This window comes from Heterodontus francisci, chromosome 8 (genome assembly GCF_036365525.1).
Source record: "Heterodontus francisci isolate sHetFra1 chromosome 8, sHetFra1.hap1, whole genome shotgun sequence".
NCBI classification, from domain to species: domain Eukaryota; kingdom Metazoa; phylum Chordata; class Chondrichthyes; order Heterodontiformes; family Heterodontidae; genus Heterodontus; species Heterodontus francisci.
Window position 1 is genome coordinate 130,305,024 of NC_090378.1, and position 25,413 is coordinate 130,330,436.

At 46.2% G+C, this 25,413-nt stretch overlaps 1 protein-coding gene across 1 annotated transcript in view; it reads right to left on the minus strand.

The window, feature by feature from the left end:
* Positions 1 to 25,413, minus strand: part of tnr (tenascin R (restrictin, janusin)) — a 530,276-nt gene that overhangs the window by 499,511 nt on the left and 5,352 nt on the right. The window contains exons 2-3 of the mRNA XM_068038005.1: positions 2,875 to 3,169; positions 2,693 to 2,781 (exon numbers count right to left, since the gene is read on the minus strand). Of these exons, the coding sequence (XP_067894106.1) occupies positions 2,693 to 2,781; positions 2,875 to 3,169 (384 nt within the window). The remainder of the gene's footprint in view (positions 1 to 2,692; positions 2,782 to 2,874; positions 3,170 to 25,413) is intronic.

The following is a 25,413-nucleotide window of genomic DNA, read 5'->3' on the forward strand; positions in this document are numbered from 1 at the left end:
CAACAACACTCCCCAGAGCCCTACCATTCACTGTATATGTCCTGCCCTGGTTTAACTTCCCAAAATGCATCACTTTTCACTTGTCTGCGTTAAATTCCATTTGCCAATCCCTTGCCCACTTGTCCAGTTTATCTCTACCCTGTTGTAACCTGAGACAACCTTCTTCACTGTCCACTATACCACCAATTTTGGTGTCATCTGCAAACTTATTAATCATGCCCCCTACATTCACATCCAAGTCATTAATATATATGACAAACAACAGAGGGCCCAGCACCGATCCCTGCGGCACACCACTGGTCACCGACCTCCAATCTGAAAAACAACCCTCCACTACCACCTCTGCCTCCTATCACCAAGCCAATGTTATATCCAATTGGCTAGCTCACCATGGATCCCATGTGTTCGAAATATAGATGTCTATCTATATTACAAAGAGAGATGTGTATCTATATTACAGAGTGATGAGTTTCAATATTACAGAGAGTCATGTATTTATATTACAGAGAGACATGTTTCTATTTAATAGAGAGAAGTGTATCTGTCTAACTGAGAAACGTGTATCTATATTACAGAGAGATGTGCAACCATATTATGGGAAGATGTGCATCGATCTTACAGGGAAATATTCATCCATATTAGAGGGAAATCTGTACCTATATTACAGAGAGCTGTGTATCTGTATTATAGAGAGACATGTACCTATATTACAGAGAGATGCATATCTATAGCACAGAGCGACATGTACCTATATAGCACATTAACCTGTATCTATATTACAGATAAACCTGTATCTATATTACAGGTAAACATGTATCTATATTACAGATAAACCTGTATCTCTATTACAGATAAACCTGTATCTATATTACAGATAAACGTGTATATATATTACAGATAAACCTGTATCTATATTACAGGTAAATGTGTATATATATTACAGATAAACCTGTATCTATATTACAGATAAACATGTATCTATATTACAGATACACCTGTATCTATATTACAGATAAACGTGTATATATATTACAGATAAACCTGTATCTATATTACAGGTAAACGTGTATATATATTACAGATAAACCTGTATCTATATTACAGATAAACCTGTATCTATATTACAGGTAAACGTGTATATATATTACAGATAAACCTGTATCTATATTACAGGTAAACGTGTATATATATTACAGATAAACCTGTATCTATATTACAGGTAAACGTGTATATATATTACAGATAAACCTGTATCTATATTACAGGTAAATGTGTATATATATTACAGATAAACCTGTATCTATATTACAGATAAACATGTATCTATATTACAGATACACCTGTATCTATATTACAGATAAACGTGTATATATATTACAGATAAACCTGTATCTATATTACAGGTAAATGTGTATATATATTACAGATAAACCTGTATCTATATTACAGATAAACCTGTATCTATATTACAGGTAAACGTGTATATATATTACAGATAAACCTGTATCTATATTACAGGTAAACGTGTATATATATTACAGATAAACCTGTATCTATATTACAGGTAAACATGTATCTCTATTACAGATAAACCTGTATATATATTACAGATAAACGTGTATATACATTACAGATAAACCTGTATCTATATTACAGGTAAACGTGTATATATATTACAGATAAACCTGTATATATATTACAGATAAACCTGTATCTATATTACAGGTAAACATGTATCTCTATTACAGATAAACCTGTATATATATTACAGATAAACCTGTATCTCTATTACAGATAAACCTGTATCTATATTACAGGTAAACATGTATCTCTATTACAGATAAACCTGTATCTCTATTACAGATAAACCTGTATCTCTATTACAGATAAACCTGTATCTCTATTACAGATAAACATGTATCTATATTACAGATAAACCTGTATCTCTATTACAAATAAACATGTATCTCTATTACAGATAAACGTGTATATATATTACAGATAAACCTGTATCTATATTACAGATAAACGTGTATATATATTACAGATAAACCTGTATCTATATTACAGATAAACGTGCATATATATTACAGATAAACTATATTACAGAGAGGCCTGTATCTATGAATGGTCTCCTCCTGTTCCTCTGTTCATATAAACCTGAAACATCTGGTATTTAAGTGTAAGGAATGGCGATCTTGAATCTGCTGTAATATGTGGAGAGATCCAATGTGCTGATCTTCACTTCCCCTACATAACATTTCACATCACATGGCTGTGAAGATCAGCAAGACCCTCCAGGAAAGTGTATCTTCACCAGGATTCTGTGGGTCCAACTCTGGCTCTGTCCAGTCCAGTGAATTTTCTCAACATTCCTGCTTTGTAATCCACACTCTATGGTTTTTCTGTAGGGTGGGAAGGCTGGTGTGAATGGGTCCATTTTAATAAACCCGTCTGATGTGGTGGGATTGACCGACTCTTTTACATCCTACACCATTTTACTTTTGACGAACTGCAGTGGCTCAAATAAGCTCTCAGTGGCAAATGGCGAGTTTTCCACTTGATAGTTAATCAATCGCGCTTGAGCAAAGGCCAGCGTCTCAAATCCCAATCCCTTGCCCCCATCCCTCACTCACCACTTACCTTGCACTGCCACCACAACACACTGGCACTTCAAAGTCAGAAGCCTTACCTGCTCCACAATCCTCTCCCGTGTAGCCGTCCTGACAGGAGCACACACCATGGTTGCATAGCCCCTTGTAGTTGCAATCATTCAAGCACCTCAGCTGGTTGCAATCCTCTCCAGTGTAGGCCTCATAGCACAGGCAGGAGTCATTAACACACTGCCCACGTCCTGAGCAGTTACTGGGGCACTTCAGCTCCCCGCAGTCCTCACCTTTGTAGGGTTCCTCACAGACACACACTGCATCCACACACAGGCCGTGCCCATTGCAGTCCCCGGGACATCTCAGGTCACCGCAGTCCTGCCCTGTGTACCCTCGGTCACAGAGACACTGTCCATCGACACACATCCCGTGCCCAGAGCAGTTGGACAGGCAGCACGGCACCAAGCAGCCCTTACCTGTCCAGCCAAACTCACAGTTACAGTCACATGTCTCCAAGCTGAAGTTTCCATGCCCATTGCACATAGGAGCATAGTCAATTCGACCTAGAGAGAGAGAGAGAGGGGGATTAGAAAGGCCTAGTGCACACAGCTCTGACCAACAGCAATCACCGAGAGAGAGAGAGAGAGAGGGGGATTAGAAAGGCCTAGTGCACACAGCTCTGACCAACAATCACCGAGAGAGAGAGAGAGAGAGAGGGGGATTAGAAAGGCCTAGTGCACACAGCTCTGACCAACAGCAATCACCAAGAGAGAGAGAGAGAGAGAGGGGGATTAGAAAGGCCTAGTGCACACAGCTCTGACCAACAGCAATCACCGAGAGAGAGAGAGGGGGGATTAGAAAGGCCTAGTGCACACAGCTCTGACCAACAATCACCGAGAGAGAGAGAGAGAGGGGGATTAGAAAGGCCTAGTGCACACAGCTCTGACCAACAATCACCGAGAGAGAGAGAGAGGGGGATTAGAAAGGCCTAGTGCACACAGCTCTGACCAACAATCACCGAGAGAGAGAGAGAGAGAGAGGGGGATTAGAAAGGCCTAGTGCACACAGCTCTGACCAACAGCAATCACCAAGAGAGAGAGAGGGGGGATTAGAAAGGCCTAGTGCACACAGCTCTGACCAACAATCACCGAGAGAGAGAGAGAGAGGGGGATTAGAAAGGCCTAGTGCACACAGCTCTGACCAACAATCACCGAGAGAGAGAGAGAGGGGGATTAGAAAGGCCTAGTGCACACAGCTCTGACCAACAGCAATCACCGAGAGAGAGAGAGAGAGGGGGATTAGAAAGGCCTAGTGCACACAGCTCTGACCAACAGCAATCACCAAGAGAGAGAGAGAGAGAGGGGGGATTAGAAAGGCCTAGTGCACACAGCTCTGACCAACAGCAATCACCAAGAGAGAGAGAGGGGGGGATTAGAAAGGCCTAGTGCACACAGCTCTGACCAACAGCAATCACCAAGAGAGAGAGAGGGGGGGATTAGAAAGGCCTAGTGCACACAGCTCTGACCAACAGCAATCACCGAGAGAGAGAGAGAGAGGGGGATTAGAAAGGCCTAGTGCACACAGCTCTGACCAACAGCAATCACCAAGAGAGAGAGAGAGGGGGATTAGAAAGGCCTAGTGCACACAGCTCTGACCAACAGCAATCACCGAGAGAGAGAGAGAGAGGGGGATTAGAAAGGCCTAGTGCACACAGCTCTGACCAACAGCAATCACCAAGAGAGAGAGAGAGAGGGGGGGATTAGAAAGGCCTAGTGCACACAGCTCTGACCAACAGCAATCACCAAGAGAGAGAGAGAGAGGGGGATTAGAAAGGCCTAGTGCACACAGCTCTGACCAACAGCAATCACCGAGAGAGAGAGAGAGGGGGATGAGAAAGGCCTAGTGCACACAGCTCTGACCAACAGCAATCACCAAGAGAGAGAGAGAGAGGGGGGGATTAGAAAGGCCTAGTGCACACAGCTCTGACCAACACCAATCACCAAGAGAGAGAGAGAGAGAGGGGGATTAGAAAGGCCTAGTGCACACAGCTCTGACCAACAGCAATCACCAAGAGAGAGAGAGAGAGGGGGATTAGAAAGGCCTAGTGCACACAGCTCTGACCAACAGCAATCACCGAGAGAGAGAGAGAGAGGGGGGGATTAGAAAGGCCTAGTGCACACAGCTCTGACCAACAGCAATCACCAAGAGAGAGAGAGGGGGGGATTAGAAAGGCCTAGTGCACACAGCTCTGACCAACAGCAATCACCAAGAGAGAGAGAGAGAGAGAGGGATTAGAAAGGCCTAGTGCACACAGCTCTGACCAACAGCAATCACCGAGAGAGAGAGAGAGAGGGGGGGATTAGAAAGGCCTAGTGCACACAGCTCTGACCAACAGCAATCACCAAGAGAGAGAGAGGGGGGGATTAGAAAGGCCTAGTGCACACAGCTCTGACCAACAGCAATCACCAAGAGAGAGAGAGAGAGAGAGGGATTAGAAAGGCCTAGTGCACACAGCTCTGACCAACAGCAATCACCGAGAGAGAGAGAGAGAGGGGGGGATTAGAAAGGCCTAGTGCACACAGCTCTGACCAACAGCAATCACCAAGAGAGAGAGAGAGGGAGATTAGAAAGGCCTAGTGCACACAGCTCTGACCAACAGCAATCACCAAGAGAGAGAGAGAGGGGGGGATTAGAAAGGCCTAGTGCACACAGCTCTGACCAACAATCACCGAGAGAGAGAGAGAGAGAGAGGGGGATTAGAAAGGCCTAGTGCACACAGCTCTGACCAACAGCAATCACCGAGAGAGAGAGAGGGGGATTAGAAAGGCCTGGTGCACACAGCTCTGACCAACAGCAATCACCAAGAGAGAGAGAGAGAGAGGGGGATTAGAAAGGCCTAGTGCACACAGCTCTGACCAACAGCAATCACCGAGAGAGAGAGGGGGGGATTAGAAAGGCCTAGTGCACACAGCTCTGACCAACAGCAATCACCAAGAGAGAGAGGGGGGGATGAGAAAGGCCTAGTGCACACAGCTCTGACCAACAGCAATCACCAAGAGAGAGAGAGAGGGGGGGATTAGAAAGGCCTAGTGCACACAGCTCTGACCAACAGCAATCACCAAGAGAGAGAGAGAGGGGATTAGAAAGGCCTAGTGCACACAGCTCTGACCAACAATCACCGAGAGAGAGAGAGGGGGATTAGAAAGGCCTAGTGCACACAGCTCTGACCAACAGCAATCACCAAGAGAGAGAGAGAGAGAGAGGGGGATTAGAAAGGCCTAGTGCACACAGCTCTGACCAACAGCAATCACCAAGAGAGAGAGAGAGGGGGATTAGAAAGGCCTAGTGCACACAGCTCTGACCAACAGCAATCACCAAGAGAGAGAGAGAGGGGGGGATTAGAAAGGCCTAGTGCACACAGCTCTGACCAACAGCAATCACCAAGAGAGAGAGAGAGGGGATTAGAAACCCTAGTGCACACAGCTCTGACCAACAGCAATCACCAAGAGAGAGAGAGAGGGATTAGAAAGGCCTAGTGCACACAGCTCTGACCAACAGCAATCACCAAGAGAGAGAGAGAGGGGGGGATTAGAAAGGCCTAGTGCACACAGCTCTGACCAACAGCAATCACCAAGAGAGAGAGAGAGGGGGATTAGAAAGGCCTAGTGCACACAGCTCTGACCAACAGCAATCACCAAGAGAGAGAGAGAGGGGGATTAGAAAGGCCTAGTGCACACAGCTCTGACCAACAGCAATCACCAAGAGAGAGAGAGAGAGGGGGATTAGAAAGGCCTAGTGCACACAGCTCTGACCAACAGCAATCACCAAGAGAGAGAGAGAGAGGGGGATTAGAAAGGCCTAGTGCACACAGCTCTGACCAACAATAATCACCAAGAGAGAGAGAGAGAGAGAGGGGGATTAGAAAGGCCTAGTGCACACAGCTCTGACCAACAGCAATCACCAAGAGAGAGAGAGAGAGGGGGATTAGAAAGGCCTAGTGCACACAGCTCTGACCAACAATCACCGAGAGAGAGAGAGGGGGATTAGAAAGGCCTAGTGCACACAGCTCTGACCAACAGCAATCACCAAGAGAGAGAGAGAGAGAGAGGGATTAGAAAGGCCTAGTGCACACAGCTCTGACCAACAGCAATCACCAAGAGAGAGAGAGAGAGGGGGGGATTAGAAAGGCCTAGTGCACACAGCTCTGACCAACAGCAATCACCAAGAGAGAGAGAGAGAGAGGGGGATTAGAAAGGCCTAGTGCACACAGCTCTGACCAACAGCAATCACCGAGAGAGAGAGGGGGAGATTAGAAAGGCCTAGTGCACACAGCTCTGACCAACAGCAATCACCAAGAGAGAGAGAGAGAGGGGGGGATTAGAAAGGCCTAGTGCACACAGCTCTGACCAACAGCAATCACCAAGAGAGAGAGAGGGGGATTAGAAAGGCCTAGTGCACACAGCTCTGACCAACAGCAATCACCAAGAGAGAGAGAGAGAGGGGGATTAGAAAGGCCTAGCGCACACAGCTCTGACCAACAGCAATCACCAAGAGAGAGAGGGGGGGATTAGAAAGGCCTAGTGCACACAGCTCTGACCAACAGCAATCACCAAGAGAGAGAGAGAGGGGGGGATTAGAAAGGCCTAGTGCACACAGCTCTGACCAACAGCAATCACCAAGAGAGAGAGAGAGGGGATTAGAAAGGCCTAGTGCACACAGCTCTGACCAACAATCACCGAGAGAGAGAGAGGGGGATTAGAAAGGCCTAGTGCACACAGCTCTGACCAACAGCAATCACCAAGAGAGAGAGAGAGAGAGAGTGGGGGATTAGAAAGGCCTAGTGCACACAGCTCTGACCAACAGCAATCACCAAGAGAGAGAGAGAGGGGGATTAGAAAGGCCTAGTGCACACAGCTCTGACCAACAGCAATCACCAAGAGAGAGAGAGAGGGGGGGATTAGAAAGGCCTGGTGCACACAGCTCTGACCAACAGCAATCACCAAGAGAGAGAGAGAGGGGATTAGAAAGGCCTAGTGCACACAGCTCTGACCAACAGCAATCACCAAGAGAGAGAGAGAGAGGGATTAGAAAGGCCTAGTGCACACAGCTCTGACCAACAGCAATCACCAAGAGAGAGAGAGAGAGGGGGATTAGAAAGGCCTAGTGCACACAGCTCTGACCAACAGCAATCACCAAGAGAGAGAGAGAGGGGGGGATTAGAAAGGCCTAGTGCACACAGCTCTGACCAACAGCAATCACCAAGAGAGAGAGAGAGGGGGGGATTAGAAAGGCCTAGTGCACACAGCTCTGACCAACAGCAATCACCAAGAGAGAGAGAGAGGGGGATTAGAAAGGCCTAGTGCACACAGCTCTGACCAACAGCAATCACCAAGAGAGAGAGAGAGGGGGATTAGAAAGGCCTAGTGCACACAGCTCTGACCAACAGCAATCACCAAGAGAGAGAGAGAGAGGGGGATTAGAAAGGCCTAGTGCACACAGCTCTGACCAACAGCAATCACCAAGAGAGAGAGAGAGAGAGGGGGATTAGAAAGGCCTAGTGCACACAGCTCTGACCAACAACAATCACCAAGAGAGAGAGAGAGAGGGGGATTAGAAAGGCCTAGTGCACACAGCTCTGACCAACAGCAATCACCAAGAGAGAGAGAGAGAGGGGGATTAGAAAGGCCTAGTGCACACAGCTCTGACCAACAATCACCGAGAGAGAGAGAGGGGGATTAGAAAGGCCTAGTGCACACAGCTCTGACCAACAGCAATCACCAAGAGAGAGAGAGAGAGAGGGGGATTAGAAAGGCCTAGTGCACACAGCTCTGACCAACAGCAATCACCAAGAGAGAGAGAGAGAGAGGGGGATTAGAAAGGCCTAGTGCACACAGCTCTGACCAACACCAATCACCAAGAGAGAGAGAGAGAGAGGGGGATTAGAAAGGCCTAGTGCACACAGCTCTGACCAACAGCAATCACCAAGAGAGAGAGAGAGAGAGGGGGATTAGAAAGGCCTAGTGCACACAGCTCTGACCAACAGCAATCACCGAGAGAGAGAGAGAGAGAGAGGGGGATTAGAAAGGCCTAGTGCACACAGCTCTGACCAACAGCAATCACCAAGAGAGAGAGAGAGGGGGGGATTAGAAAGGGCCAGTGCACACAGCTCTGACCAACAGCAATCACCAAGAGAGAGAGAGAGAGGGGGGGATTAGAAAGGCCTAGTGCACACAGCTCTGACCAACAGCAATCACCAAGAGAGAGAGAGAGAGAGGGGGATTAGAAAGGCCTAGTGCACACAGCTCTGACCAACAGCAATCACCGAGAGAGAGAGGGGGGGATTAGAAAGGCCTAGTGCACACAGCTCTGACCAACAGCAATCACCAAGAGAGAGAGAGAGAGGGGGATTAGAAAGGCCTAGTGCACACAGCTCTGACCAACAGCAATCACCAAGAGAGAGAGAGAGAGAGGGGGATTAGAAAGGGCCAGTGCACACAGCTCTGACCAACAATCACCGAGAGAGAGAGAGAGGGGGATTAGAAAGGCCTAGTGCACACAGCTCTGACCAACAGCAATCACCGAGAGAGAGAGAGGGGGATTAGAAAGGCCTAGTGCACACAGCTCTGACCAACAGCAATCACCAAGAGAGAGAGAGAGGGGGGGATTAGAAAGGGCCAGTGCACACAGCTCTGACCAACAGCAATCACCAAGAGAGAGAGAGAGAGGGGGGGATTAGAAAGGCCTAGTGCACACAGCTCTGACCAACAGCAATCACCGAGAGAGAGAGGGGGGGATTAGAAAGGCCTAGTGCACACAGCTCTGACCAGCACCAATCACCAAGAGAGAGAGAGAGAGTGGGGGATTAGAAAGGCCTAGTGCACACAGCTCTGACCAACAGCAATCACCGAGAGAGAGAGAGGGGGGGATTAGAAAGGCCTAGTGCACACAGCTCTGACCAACAGCAATCACCAAGAGAGAGAGAGGGGGATTAGAAAGGCCTAGTGCACACAGCTCTGACCAACAGCAATCACCAAAAGAGAGAGAGAGGGGGATTAGAAAGGCCTAGTGCACACAGCTCTGACCAACAGCAATCACCAAAAGAGAGAGAGAGGGGGATTAGAAAGGCCTAGTGCACACAGCTCTGACCAACAGCAATAACCAAGAGAGAGAGAGAGAGGGGGGGATTAGAAAGGCCTAGTGCACACAGCTCTGACCAACAGCAATCACCGAGAGAGAGAGAGGGGGATTAGAAAGGCCTAGTGCACACAGCTCTGACCAACAGCAATCACCAAGAGAGAGAGAGAGGGGGATTAGAAAGGCCTAGTGCACACAGCTCTGACCAACAATCACCGAGAGAGAGAGAGAGGGGGATTAGAAAGGCCTAGTGCACACAGCTCTGACCAACAATCACCAAGAGAGAGAGAGAGGGGGATTAGAAAGGCCTCGTGCACACAGCTCTGACCAACAGCAATCACCAAGAGAGAGAGAGGGGGGGATTAGAAAGGCCTAGTGCACACAGCTCTGACCAAGGGCAGTCACCAAGAGAGAGAGAGGGGGATTAGAAAGGCCTAGTGCACACAGCTCTGACCAACAATCACCAAGAGAGAGAGAGAGAGGGGGATTAGAAAGGCCTAGTGCACACAGCTCTGACCAACAGCAATCACCAAGAGAGAGAGAGAGGGGGATTAGAAAGGCCTAGTGCACACAGCTCTGACCAACAGCAATCACCAAGAGAGAGAGAGAGGGGGATTAGAAAGGCCTAGTGCACACAGCTCTGACCAACAGCAATCACCAAGAGAGAGAGAGAGAGGGGGATTAGAAAGGCCTAGTGCACACAGCTCTGACCAACAGCAATCACCAAGAGAGAGAGAGAGAGAGGGGGATTAGAAAGGCCTAGTGCACACAGCTCTGACCAACAACAATCACCAAGAGAGAGAGAGAGAGGGGGATTAGAAAGGCCTAGTGCACACAGCTCTGACCAACAGCAATCACCAAGAGAGAGAGAGAGAGGGGGATTAGAAAGGCCTAGTGCACACAGCTCTGACCAACAGCAATCACCAAGAGAGAGAGAGAGAGAGAGAGGGGGATTAGAAAGGCCTAGTGCACACAGCTCTGACCAACAGCAATCACCAAGAGAGAGAGAGAGGGGGATTAGAAAGGCCTAGTGCACACAGCTCTGACCAACAGCAATCACCAAGAGAGAGAGAGAGGGGGGGATTAGAAAGGCCTAGTGCACACAGCTCTGACCAACAGCAATCACCAAGAGAGAGAGAGAGGGGATTAGAAAGGCCTAGTGCACACAGCTCTGACCAACAGCAATCACCAAGAGAGAGAGAGAGAGGGATTAGAAAGGCCTAGTGCACACAGCTCTGACCAACAGCAATCACCAAGAGAGAGAGAGAGAGGGGGATTAGAAAGGCCTAGTGCACACAGCTCTGACCAACAGCAATCACCAAGAGAGAGAGAGAGGGGGGGATTAGAAAGGCCTAGTGCACACAGCTCTGACCAACAGCAATCACCAAGAGAGAGAGAGAGGGGGGGATTAGAAAGGCCTAGTGCACACAGCTCTGACCAACAGCAATCACCAAGAGAGAGAGAGAGGGGGATTAGAAAGGCCTAGTGCACACAGCTCTGACCAACAGCAATCACCAAGAGAGAGAGAGAGGGGGATTAGAAAGGCCTAGTGCACACAGCTCTGACCAACAGCAATCACCAAGAGAGAGAGAGAGAGGGGGATTAGAAAGGCCTAGTGCACACAGCTCTGACCAACAGCAATCACCAAGAGAGAGAGAGAGAGAGGGGGATTAGAAAGGCCTAGTGCACACAGCTCTGACCAACAACAATCACCAAGAGAGAGAGAGAGAGGGGGATTAGAAAGGCCTAGTGCACACAGCTCTGACCAACAGCAATCACCAAGAGAGAGAGAGAGAGGGGGATTAGAAAGGCCTAGTGCACACAGCTCTGACCAACAATCACCGAGAGAGAGAGAGGGGGATTAGAAAGGCCTAGTGCACACAGCTCTGACCAACAGCAATCACCAAGAGAGAGAGAGAGAGAGGGGGATTAGAAAGGCCTAGTGCACACAGCTCTGACCAACAGCAATCACCAAGAGAGAGAGAGAGAGAGGGGGATTAGAAAGGCCTAGTGCACACAGCTCTGACCAACACCAATCACCAAGAGAGAGAGAGAGAGAGGGGGATTAGAAAGGCCTAGTGCACACAGCTCTGACCAACAGCAATCACCAAGAGAGAGAGAGAGAGAGGGGGATTAGAAAGGCCTAGTGCACACAGCTCTGACCAACAGCAATCACCGAGAGAGAGAGAGAGAGAGAGGGGGATTAGAAAGGCCTAGTGCACACAGCTCTGACCAACAGCAATCACCAAGAGAGAGAGAGAGGGGGGGATTAGAAAGGGCCAGTGCACACAGCTCTGACCAACAGCAATCACCAAGAGAGAGAGAGAGAGGGGGGGATTAGAAAGGCCTAGTGCACACAGCTCTGACCAACAGCAATCACCAAGAGAGAGAGAGAGAGAGGGGGATTAGAAAGGCCTAGTGCACACAGCTCTGACCAACAGCAATCACCGAGAGAGAGAGGGGGGGATTAGAAAGGCCTAGTGCACACAGCTCTGACCAACAGCAATCACCAAGAGAGAGAGAGAGAGGGGGATTAGAAAGGCCTAGTGCACACAGCTCTGACCAACAGCAATCACCAAGAGAGAGAGAGAGAGAGGGGGATTAGAAAGGGCCAGTGCACACAGCTCTGACCAACAATCACCGAGAGAGAGAGAGAGGGGGATTAGAAAGGCCTAGTGCACACAGCTCTGACCAACAGCAATCACCGAGAGAGAGAGAGGGGGATTAGAAAGGCCTAGTGCACACAGCTCTGACCAACAGCAATCACCAAGAGAGAGAGAGAGGGGGGGATTAGAAAGGGCCAGTGCACACAGCTCTGACCAACAGCAATCACCAAGAGAGAGAGAGAGAGGGGGGGATTAGAAAGGCCTAGTGCACACAGCTCTGACCAACAGCAATCACCGAGAGAGAGAGGGGGGGATTAGAAAGGCCTAGTGCACACAGCTCTGACCAGCACCAATCACCAAGAGAGAGAGAGAGAGTGGGGGATTAGAAAGGCCTAGTGCACACAGCTCTGACCAACAGCAATCACCGAGAGAGAGAGAGGGGGGGATTAGAAAGGCCTAGTGCACACAGCTCTGACCAACAGCAATCACCAAGAGAGAGAGAGGGGGATTAGAAAGGCCTAGTGCACACAGCTCTGACCAACAGCAATCACCAAAAGAGAGAGAGAGGGGGATTAGAAAGGCCTAGTGCACACAGCTCTGACCAACAGCAATCACCAAAAGAGAGAGAGAGGGGGATTAGAAAGGCCTAGTGCACACAGCTCTGACCAACAGCAATAACCAAGAGAGAGAGAGAGAGGGGGGGATTAGAAAGGCCTAGTGCACACAGCTCTGACCAACAGCAATCACCGAGAGAGAGAGAGGGGGATTAGAAAGGCCTAGTGCACACAGCTCTGACCAACAGCAATCACCAAGAGAGAGAGAGAGGGGGATTAGAAAGGCCTAGTGCACACAGCTCTGACCAACAATCACCGAGAGAGAGAGAGAGGGGGATTAGAAAGGCCTAGTGCACACAGCTCTGACCAACAATCACCAAGAGAGAGAGAGAGGGGGATTAGAAAGGCCTCGTGCACACAGCTCTGACCAACAGCAATCACCAAGAGAGAGAGAGGGGGGGATTAGAAAGGCCTAGTGCACACAGCTCTGACCAAGGGCAGTCACCAAGAGAGAGAGAGGGGGATTAGAAAGGCCTAGTGCACACAGCTCTGACCAACAATCACCAAGAGAGAGAGAGAGAGGGGGATTAGAAAGGCCTAGTGCACACAGCTCTGACCAACAGCAATCACCAAGAGAGAGAGAGAGAGAGGGGGGGATTAGAAAGGCCTAGTGCACACAGCTCTGACCAACAATCACCAAGAGAGAGAGAGAGGGGGATTGGAAAGGCCTAGTGCACACAGCTCTGACCAACAGCAATCACCAAGAGAGAGAGAGAGAGGGGGGGATTAGAAAGGGCCAGTGCACACAGCTCTGACCAACAGCAATCACCAAGAGAGAGAGAGAGAGGGGGATTAGAAAGGCCTAGTGCACACAGCTCTGTCCGAAAGCAATCACCGAGAGATAGAGAGAGAGAGGATTAGAAATGGTCAGTGCCCACAGCTCTAACCAAGGGCAGTCATCAAGAGATAGAGGGAGAGATAGAGGGGGCAGGGGGGAATTAGAAATGGTCAGTGCCTACAGGTCTGACTGAGAGTAATCACACAGAGGGCATTAGGACCTCCAGTTCCCCGGATGAGTGTGGCATTCGGCCAAGCAGGTCGACACTGCATTCACCCGGACCATACTCCAAAGAATAACTGGGTAGCTGCAGCCTTGAGGTGATACATTTAACAGGGACCATAGAGGGATATACTGTAATGATGGGACTGTACAGAGGGATAGACTGTAATGATGGGACTGTACAGTGGGATAGACTGTAATGATGGGACTGTACAGTGGGATATACTGTAATGATGGGACTGTACAGTGGGATAGACTGTAATGATGGGACTGTACAGTGGGATAGACTGTAATGATGAACAAGACTTCAGACAAGTTTGATGATGAGTGTCAAGCCTTTGACAAATATTTCAATTTTGGGAGTAACAAAATTCTGGAAAGAGCAAAGTTTAATAAGAGCATCCAGAAGATAGGCAGCTCCATAGATGCTTTCATAAATGGTCGATACAGATTGGCTGAAGGATTTCAGTATGGAGAATTTGAAGTCGGAGCTGATAAGGGACCGAATAGTTGTTGGAATAGCTGACGAATCTTTATCAAATCTCTAACAGTCAAAAGACGACCTCACACCCGAGAAGGTGATTCAGATCGTAGGACAGGCAGATGTCCAAAGACAAAGTACAGCCATTCTGTGGGCTGAAGAGAAGCCTTGGATTAGAAGAAATCAAATGACAGCACAGTTCTTGAAGCTAAAGGCGGAAAGGCAATTTATAGAGAAGACGACACACACAGGTGAGAAGGTGCATGACATCTGGAAACAGCGCCAGCGCTGTGGAGCCAGGAAGACCCACAGATGGGATCAGTGTCCTGCTGGTAAAGCGGAATGTTTCAATTGTAAAAGGACAGAGCATTATGGAAAAATGTGCTAGAGCAAGACCTCTTCACTCAAAATTGCATCGAATGAATCTCAAATTGGACACAGGTGCCAGTGTGACAGTTCTGTTGGGCCAAGAGCCACAGTTGATGCGATATTGCTTACAACCAACGGACACACAGTTGCATGGTCCAGGTGGGACCCAACTGAAAGTGAAGGGTAAGCTTCAAGTAACTCTCCAGTATAGAGGGAGACAAATTATGGAAACCCTATACATTTGAAAAACCAAAAATTTTCCCTGTTAAGCAGGATAGTGTGCATAGACTTACATCTGATCAAAAAGGTCAATGAAGTCAAAAAGCCAGAGTCAAACAGTCACTTTCAAGCAAACTATTTGAAACTTTTCTCAGGTCCAGGAAGATCTGTGCTCCAGAACTTGCCGTGACCCGAGCCAATCTGTTCCAGTACAGCTACCAGGCAATGTGGAAAATTGCCCAAGTATGTCCTGTACACAAAAAACTGGACGTGAATATAGGAGGTATGATCAGTAAGTTCGCAGATGACACGAAAGTTGGTGGTGTCGTAAATAGTAGGAGGAAAGCTTTAGATTACAGGACGATATAGATGGGCTGGTAAGATGGGCAGAGCAGTGGCAAATGGAATTTAATCCTGAGAAGTGTGAGGTGATGCATTTTGGGAGGACTAACAAGGCAAGGGAATATACAATGGATGGTAGGACCTGAGGAAGTACAGAGGGTCAGAGGGACCTTGGTGTACTTGTCCATAGATCACTGAAGGCAGCAGCAAAGGTAGATAAGGTGGTTAGGAAGGCATATGGGATACTTGCCTTTACTAGCCGAGGCATAGAATATAAGAGCAGGGAGGTTATGTTTGAGCTGTATAAAACGCTAGTTAGGCCACAGCTGGAGTACTGTGTCCAGTTCTGGTCACCACACTATAGGAAGGATGTGATTGGACTGGAGAGGGTGCAGAGGATATTCACCAGGATGTTGCCTGGGCTGGAGCATTTCAGCTATGAAGAGAGGCTGTAAAGGCTAGGGTTGTTTTCCCTGGAGCAGGGAAAGCTGAGGGGAGATATGATTGAAGTATAAGAAATTATGAGGGGCATTGATAGGTTAAATAGGACAAAACGTTTTCCCTTAGCAGAGGGGTCAATATTTAGGGGGCATAGATTTAAGGGAAGGGGCAGGAAGTTTAGAGTGGATTTGAGGAAAAAAATTTTCACCAGAGGGTGGTTGGAATCTGGAACACACTGCCTGAAGGGGTGATAGAGGCAGGAACCCTCACAACATTTATGAAGTATTTAGATGAGCACTTGAAATGCCATAGCATACAAGGCTACGGTCCAGGTGCTGGAAAATGGGATTAGAATAGTTAGGTGCTTGATGGCCGGCACAGACACGATGGACCGAAGGGCCTGTTTCTGTGCTGTATAACTCTATGACTCTATGACTCTAAATCCAATCTGGCCAATTACCATCCCATCAGTCTACTCACAATCATCAGCAAAGTAATGGGACTATATCGCCTTTCCTTCACTGTCAATGGGTCAAATTCCAGGAACTCCCTTCCTATTAGCACTGTGGGTGTGCCTACCTCACATGAACTGCAGCAGTTCAAGAAGGCAGCTCACCACCACCTTCTCGTGGACAATTAGGGATGGGCTTGTCAGCAATGCTTATACGCCAAGAACGAAAAAAAAAATTATCAAGGTATTGATAGGATGTTACGGTGGGATATATTTTTTTAATTCATTCGTGGGAACCTTATAAAGGGAGATATGGTACTAATGGGAACCTTATTAAGGGATCTACAGTACTCATAAAGACTGTATAGAGCAGCGATATAGGGTACTGAGGAATATACAGTACAGATGGGAACATTATAGTGGAATGGTGCAAGGTGAAAGAACACCTTGAAAGTTTTCAGCTAATCAGAGAGAGCCAGCATGGATTTATATGGGTAGGTCATGCCAAATGAACCTGATTGGATCTTTTGAAGATATGACTAAGGTATGAAGAGGGGAATGTCTATGGATGTGATTTATATGGACTTCCAGAAGGCATTTGATAACGTCCCTCATACAGGAGCTCATGGAATTGAGGCCAAATTATTGACTTGGTTAGGAAATTAGCTGACCAGCAGAAGACAGAGAGTAGGGGTAATGGGCAGATACTCTCATTGGCAGATGTGACTAGTTGTGTCCCTCAATGATCAGTGTTGAGGCCTCAACTATTCACCATATTTATTAACAGCTTAGATGCTGGGATAGAAAGCCACATATCCAAATTTGCCAATGATACTAAGATAGACAGCATTGTAAACTGTGTTCGATAGAAGAGTGAAATTACAAAGAGATTTTGATAGATTAAGTGAATGGACAAATTGTGACATAATGGATTTCAATGTAGGCAAATTTGAGGTCATCAACTTTGGACCTAAACAGGATAGAACAGGGTACTTTCTAAATGGTGAAAAGTTAGAAATAGTGGAGGTCCAAAGAGACTTGCAGGTCCAGGTACATAGATCATTAAAATGTCATAAATAGTTACAGAAAATAATCAAAAAGGCTAATGGAATTCTGGCCTTTATATCCAGAGGATGAGAGATACATGGTACTGAGGGATATATGTCACTGAGGGATATATGGCACCGAATGATATATGGCACTGAAGAATATATGGCACTGAATGATATATGGCACTGAGGGATATATGGCACCGAATGATATATGGCACTGAAGAATATATGGCACCGAATGATATATGGCACTGAAGAATATATGACACTGAATGAAATATGGCACTGAGGGATATATGGCACCGAATGATATATGGCACTGAAGAATATATGGCACTGAATGATATATGGCACTGAAGAATATATGGCACTGAGGGATATATGGCACCGAATGATATATGGCACTGAAAAATATATGGCACTGAATGATATATGGCACTGAGGGATATATGGCACTGAATGATATATGGCACTGAAGAATATATGGCACTGAGGGATATATGGCAACGAATGATATATGGCACTGAATGATATATGGCACTGAAGAATATATGGCACTGAGGGATATATGGCACTGAGGGATATATGGCACCGAATGATATATGGCACTGAAGAATATATGGCACTGAGGGATATATGGCAACGAATGATATATGGCACTGAATGATATATGGCACTGAAGAATATATGGCACTGAGGGATATATAGCACTGAAGGATATATGGCAATGAATCATATATATGGCACTGAATGATATATGGCACTGAAGAATATATGGCACTGAGGGATATATGGCACTGAGGGATATATGGCACCGAATGATATATGGCACTGAATGATATATGGCACTGAGGGATATATGGCACTGAGGGATATATGGCACTGAATGATATATGGCACTGAAGAATATATGGCACTGAGGGATATATGGCACTGAGGGATATATGGCAACGAATGATATATGGCACTGAATGATATATGGCACTGAGGGATATATGGCACTGAGGGATATATGGCACTGAATGATATATGGCACTGAAGAATATATGGCACTGAGGGATATATGGCACTGAGGGATATATGGCACCGAATGATATATGGCACTGAATGATATATGGCACTGAATGAAATATGGCACTGAAGAATATATGGCACTGAGGGATATATGGCACCAAATGATATATGGCACTGAGGGATATATGGCACCGAATGATATATGGCACTGAATGATATATGGCACTGAAGAATATATGGCACTGAGGGATATATGGCACCAAATGATATATGGCACTGAGGGATATATGGCACTGAGGGATATATGACACCGAATGATATATGGCACTGAAGAATATATGGCACTGAGGGATATATGACACCGAATGATATATGGCACTGAGGGATATATGGCACTGAATGATATATGGCACTGAGGGATATATGGCACCAAATGATATATGGTACTGAATGATATATGGCACTGAATGATATATGGCACTGAGAATATATGGCACTGAATGATATATGGCACTGAGGGATATATGACACCGAATGATATATGGCACCGAATGATATATGGCACTGAAGAATATATGGCACTGAGGGATATATGGCACTGAGGGATATATGGCACTGAGGGATATATGGCACTGAAGAATATATGGCACTGAGGGATATATGGCACTGAGGGATATATGGCACTGAATGATATATGGCACTGAGGGATATTTAGTTTTTTTAGTTTTAGTTTTAGTTTTAGAGATACAGCACTGAAACAGGCCCTTCGGCCCACCGAGTCTGTGCCGACTATCAACCACCCATTTATACTAATCCTACACTAATTCCATATTCCTACCACATCCCCACCTGTCCCTATATTTCCCTACCACCTACCTACACCAGGGGCAATTGGTAATGGCCAATTTACCTATCAACCTGCAAGTCTTTGGCTGTGGGAGGAAACCGGAGCACCCGGAGGAAACCCACGCAGACACAGGGAGAACTTGCAAACTCCACACTGTCTATATGGCACTGAGGGACACATGGCACAGAGGGATATATGTCACTGAGAGATGTATGCTACTGAGGGATGTATGCTACCTAGGGAACTATGGTACTGAGGGATATATGTCACTGCGGGATATATGGCACTGAGGGATGTTTGCTACAGAGGAATAGATGGCACTGAAGGATATATGGCGCCGAATGATATATGGCACTGAATGATATATGGCACTGAGGGATATATGACACCGAATGATATATGGCACTGAGGGATATATGGCACTGAGGCATACATGACACTGAGGGATATATAGCACTGAGGGATATATGGCACTGAATGATATATGGCACTGAGGGATATATGGCACTGAGGGACATATGACACTGAGGGGTGTATGCTACTGAGGGATGTATGCTACAGAGGAATATATGGCACTGAATGATATATGGCACTGAGGGATATATGGCACTGAATGATATATGGCACTCAATGATATATGGCACTGAGGGATATATGGTACTGAGGAATATATAGCTCTGATGAATATATGGCACTCAGGGATATATGGTACAGAAGAATATATGGTATTAAGGGATATATGGTACTGAGAAAGATATGGATCTGAGGGACATATGGTACTGAGGGATATATGGTACTGAGGGATATAGGATACTGAGGGACATATGGAACTGAGGGATATATGATACTGATTGATATATGGTACTGAGTGATATATGACACAGAGGGATATCTGGCACTTGGGATATAGGGTACTGAGGGACATAATGCACTGAGGGATATATGGCACTAAGGTATATGTGGTACTGAGAGACATATGGTACTGAGGGACATATGGCACTGAGGGACTATGGCACAAAGAGATATATGATACTGAGGGATAATTGGTACTGAGTGACATATGGCACTGAGGGGTATATGGCACTGAAGGATATATAGCACTGAGGGATATATGTCACTGAGGAATATATGACACCGAATGATATATGGCACTGAATGATATATGGCACTGAATGATATATGGCACTGAAGAATATATGGCACTGAGGGATATATGGCACTGAGGGATATATGGCACTCAATGATATATGGCACTCAATGATATATGGCTCTGAGGGATATATGGCACTGAGGGATATATAGCACTGAGGGATATATGGCACTGAATGATATATGGCTCTGAGGGATATATGGCACTGATGGATATATGGCACTGAGGGATATATGGCACTGAGGGATATATGGCACTCAATGATATATGGCACTGAGGGATATATGACACTAATTGATATATCTTACTGAGGGACGTTTAGTTTGGCCACACTTAGAATATTGCGTGCAATTCTGGTCGCCACACTACCAGAAGTACGTGGAGGCTTTGGAGAGGGTACAGAAGAGGTTTACCAGGATGTTGCCTGGTCTGGAGGGCATTAGCTATGAGGAGAGGTTGGATAAACTTGGATTGTTTTCACTGGAACGACGGAGGTGGAGGGGTGACATGATAGAGGTTTACAAAGTTATGAGCGGCATGGACAGAGTGGATAGTCAGAAGCTTTTTCCCAGGGTGGAAGAGTCAGTTACTTGGGGACATAGGTTTAAGGTGCGAGGGGCAAAGTTTAGAGGGGATGTGCGAGGCAAGTTCTTTACACAGAGGGTGGTGAGTGCCTGGAACTTGCTGTACTGTTCTTTGTTCTTTGAATGATATATGGCACTGAAGAATATAAGGCACTGAGGGATATATGGCACTGCATGATATATGGCACTGAAGAATATATGGCACTGAAGAATATATGGCACTGAGGGATATATGGCACTGAATGATATATGGCACTCAATGATGTATGGCACTGAGGGATATATGGCACTGAGGGATATATGGCACTGAAGGATATATGGCACTGAGGGATATATAGCTCTGATGAATATATGGCACTCAGGGATATATGGTCCAGAAGAATATATGGTTTTAAGGGATATATGGTACTGAGAAAGATATGGTTCTGAGGGAAAGATGGTACTGAGGGATATATGGTACTGAGGGATATAGGATACTGAGGGACATATGGAACTGAGTGATATATGATACTGATTGATATATGGTACTGAGTGATATATGGCACAGAGGGATATCTAGCACTTGGGATATAGGGTACTGAGGGACATAATGCACTGAGGGATATATGGCACTAAGGTATATGTGGTACTGAGAGATATATGGTACTGAGGGATAATTGGTACTGAGTGACATATGGCACTGAGGGGTATATGGCACTGAAGGATATATGGCACTGAGTGATAAACGGTACTGAGGGATATATGGCATTCAGGGATATTTGCTAGTGAGGGAATATGGTACTGAGGGGCATATGTCACTGAGCGATATATGGTATGGAGTGATATATGGTACTGAAGAATATATGGCTCTGTGGGCTATATTGTACTGATTGACATATGGCACTGAGGGATATACGATACTGAAGGTAAGATGGTACTGATGGATATATGGTACTGTGGGACATTTGCTACTGAGGGACATATGGTAGTGAGGGACATATGGCACTGAGGGATATATGGCTCTGAGGGATATATGGTTCTGAGGGATTTATGTCACTGTGGTATATATGATACTGAGGGACATATGGCACTGAGGGGTATATGGCACTGAAGGATATATGGCACTGAGTGATAAACGGTACTGAGGGATATATGGCATTCAGGGATATTTGCTAGTGAGGGAATATGGTACTGACGGGCATATGTCACTGAGGGATATATGGCACTAAGGAATATATGGCAGTAAGGGATATATGCTACTAATAGACATATGGAACTGGCAGACATATGATACTGAGCAGTATAAGGTACTGGGGGATATATGGTACTGAGGAATATATGGCTCTGAGGGATATATGGTCCTGAGGCATAAGTTGTACTGAGGGACAGATGGTACTGGGCGACATATTGCACTAAGTGATATATGGTACAGTGGGACATATGGTACTGAAGGACATATGGCACTGAGGGATATATGGCACTGAAAGATATGTAGTACTGCAGGACATTTGGTTCTGAGTGACATATGGTACTGAGGAATATATGGCTCTGCGGGATGTATGGTACTGAGGGACATATGGTACTGAGGGACATATGGCAGTGAGGGACATATGGATCTGAGCTATATAAGGTACTGAGGTATATATGCTCTTGTGGGACATATGATACTGAGGGATATATGCTACTGAGGGATATATGGTCGTGAACAATAATTGGTACTGAGGAATATATGGCACTGAGGAAATATGGCACCAAGGGACATGTGGCACTGAGGGATATATGGTACTGAGGGGCATATGGCACAGAGCCATACATGGCACTGAGGTATATATTGTACTGAGGGATCTACAGCACGGAGCGATAAATGGTACTGAGAGACATATGGCACTGAGGGTCTTATGGCACTGAGGGACATATGGCACTGACGGATATATGGTACTGATGGATGTACGGTACTGAGGGACATATGGTACTGAGGGATATATGGCACTGACGGATATATGGTACTGATGGATGTACGGTACTGAGGGACATATGGTACTGAGGGATATATGGCACTGAGGGATATATGGTACTGAGGGATATATGGTACCGAGGGACATATGGTACTGAAGAATATATGGCACTGAGGGATATATGGCACTGAGGGATATATGGTTCTGAGGGATATATGTCACTGTGGTATATATGATACTGAGGGACATATGGCACTGAAGGGCATATGGCACTGAGGGGTATATGGCACTGAAGGATATATGGCACTGAGTGATAAACGGTACTGAGGGATATATGGCATTCAGGGATATTTGCTAGTGAGGGAATATGGTACTGAGGGGCATATGTCACTGAGGGATATATGGCACGAAAGAATATATGGCAGTAAGGGATATATGCTACTATTAGACATATGGAACTAGCAGATATATGGTACTGAGCAGCATAAGGTACTGGGGGATATATGGTACAGTGGGACATATGGTACTGAAGGACATATGGTCCTGAGGGACATATGGTTCTGAGGGGTATATGACACTGAGGGATATATGGCACTGAGGGATATTTGGCACTGAGGGTCATATGGCCCTGAGGGATATATGATACTGTGGGATATATGGCACATAGGCATATATGGTAGTGAGGCACATATGGCACTGGAGGATATATGGTACTGAGAGACATATGGCACTGTGGGAGACATGGTACTGAGGGATATGTGGTTCTGTGGGATATATGGTACTGAGCGACATGTGATACTGAGGAATATATGGCTCTGTGGAGTATATGGTACTGAGGGACACATGGTACTAAGGGACATATGAGACTGAGGGATTTATGGTACTGAGGGTTAATGGCACTGAGGGATATATGGTACTGAGGGATATATTGCCACGAAGAATTTATGGCACTGAGGGATATATAGTACTGAGGGACATATGTTACAGAGGGACCTATGGCACTGAGGGATATATGGTATGGAGTGATATATGGTACTGAAGAATATATGGCTCTGTGGGCTATATTGTACTGATTGACATATGGCACTGAGGGATATACGATACTGAAGGTAAGATGGTACTGATGGATATATGGTACTGAAGGACATATGGCACTGAGGGAAATATGGCACTGAGGGATATATGGCACTGAAGGATATATGCTTCTGAGGGATATATGTCACTGTGGTATATATGATACTGAGGGACATATGCCACTGAGGGACATATGGCACTGAGGGACATATGGCACTGAGGGAAATATGCACTAAGGGATATATGGTTCTGAAGGATATATGGTACTGAGCAAAATAAGATACCAGGGGATATGTGGTACTTAGGAATATATGGCTCTGAGCAATATATGGTACTGAGGGTCTATATGGTACAATGGGATATATGGTATGGGGGGATATAGGGTACTGAAAAATATATGGCTCTGTGGGCTATATTGTACTGATTGACATATGGCACTGAGGGATATATGGCACTGAGGGATATATGGTACTGAGGGACTTATGGTACTGAGGGACATATGGCACTGAGGAATATATGGTACAGAGGGATATATACCTCTGAGGGATATATGGTATGGCGGGACATATGGTACTGAGGGACATATGGCACTGTGGGACATAGTGAGGGACATTTGACACTGAGGAATATATGGCTCTGTGGGATATATGGTACAGAGGGACATATGGTACTGAGGGTCATATGGCATGGAGGTACATATGGGAATGAGGGATATGTGGTACTGAGGGATATATGGTACTGTGGAATATATGGTACTGAGTGACATATATTACTGAGGGACCTATGGCACCGAGGGACCTATGTTTCTGAGAGATACATGGTTCTGAAGGATGTTTGGGACTGAGGGATATATGGTACTGAGGGACATGTGGCACTGAGGGACTTATGGCACTGAGGGGGATATATGTCTCTGAAGTATATCTGGTAGTGAGGATTATATGGCACTGAAGGATATTTGGTACTGAGGGAAATATGTCACTGAGGGATATATGGCACTGAGGGACATAAGGCACTGAGGGATCAATGCTACTGAGGGATAGATGGTACTGATGGGCATATGGTACTGAGGGACCAATGGCACTGTGGGATATATGGTACTGAGGGACATATGGTACTGAGGGGCATATGGCACTGAGAGATATATGGCCCTGTGGGATATATGGTAGTGAGGATTATATGGCACTGAGGGATATATGGCACTGAGGGATAAATGGCACTGAGGGATAAATGTCACTGAAGAATATATGGCTCTAAGGAATATATGGCACAAGGGGATATATCATACAGCGGGATCTATGCTACTGAGGGAAATATGCTACTGAGGGATATATGGTACTGAAGGCTATACGGTACTGAGGGATATATGGCACTGAGTATATATGGTGCTGAGTGTCATATGGTACTGAGGGACATGTGGCACTGAGGGATATATGGCACTGAGGAATATATGGCACTGAGGAATATATGGCACTGAGAGATAAGTGGTACTGAGGGA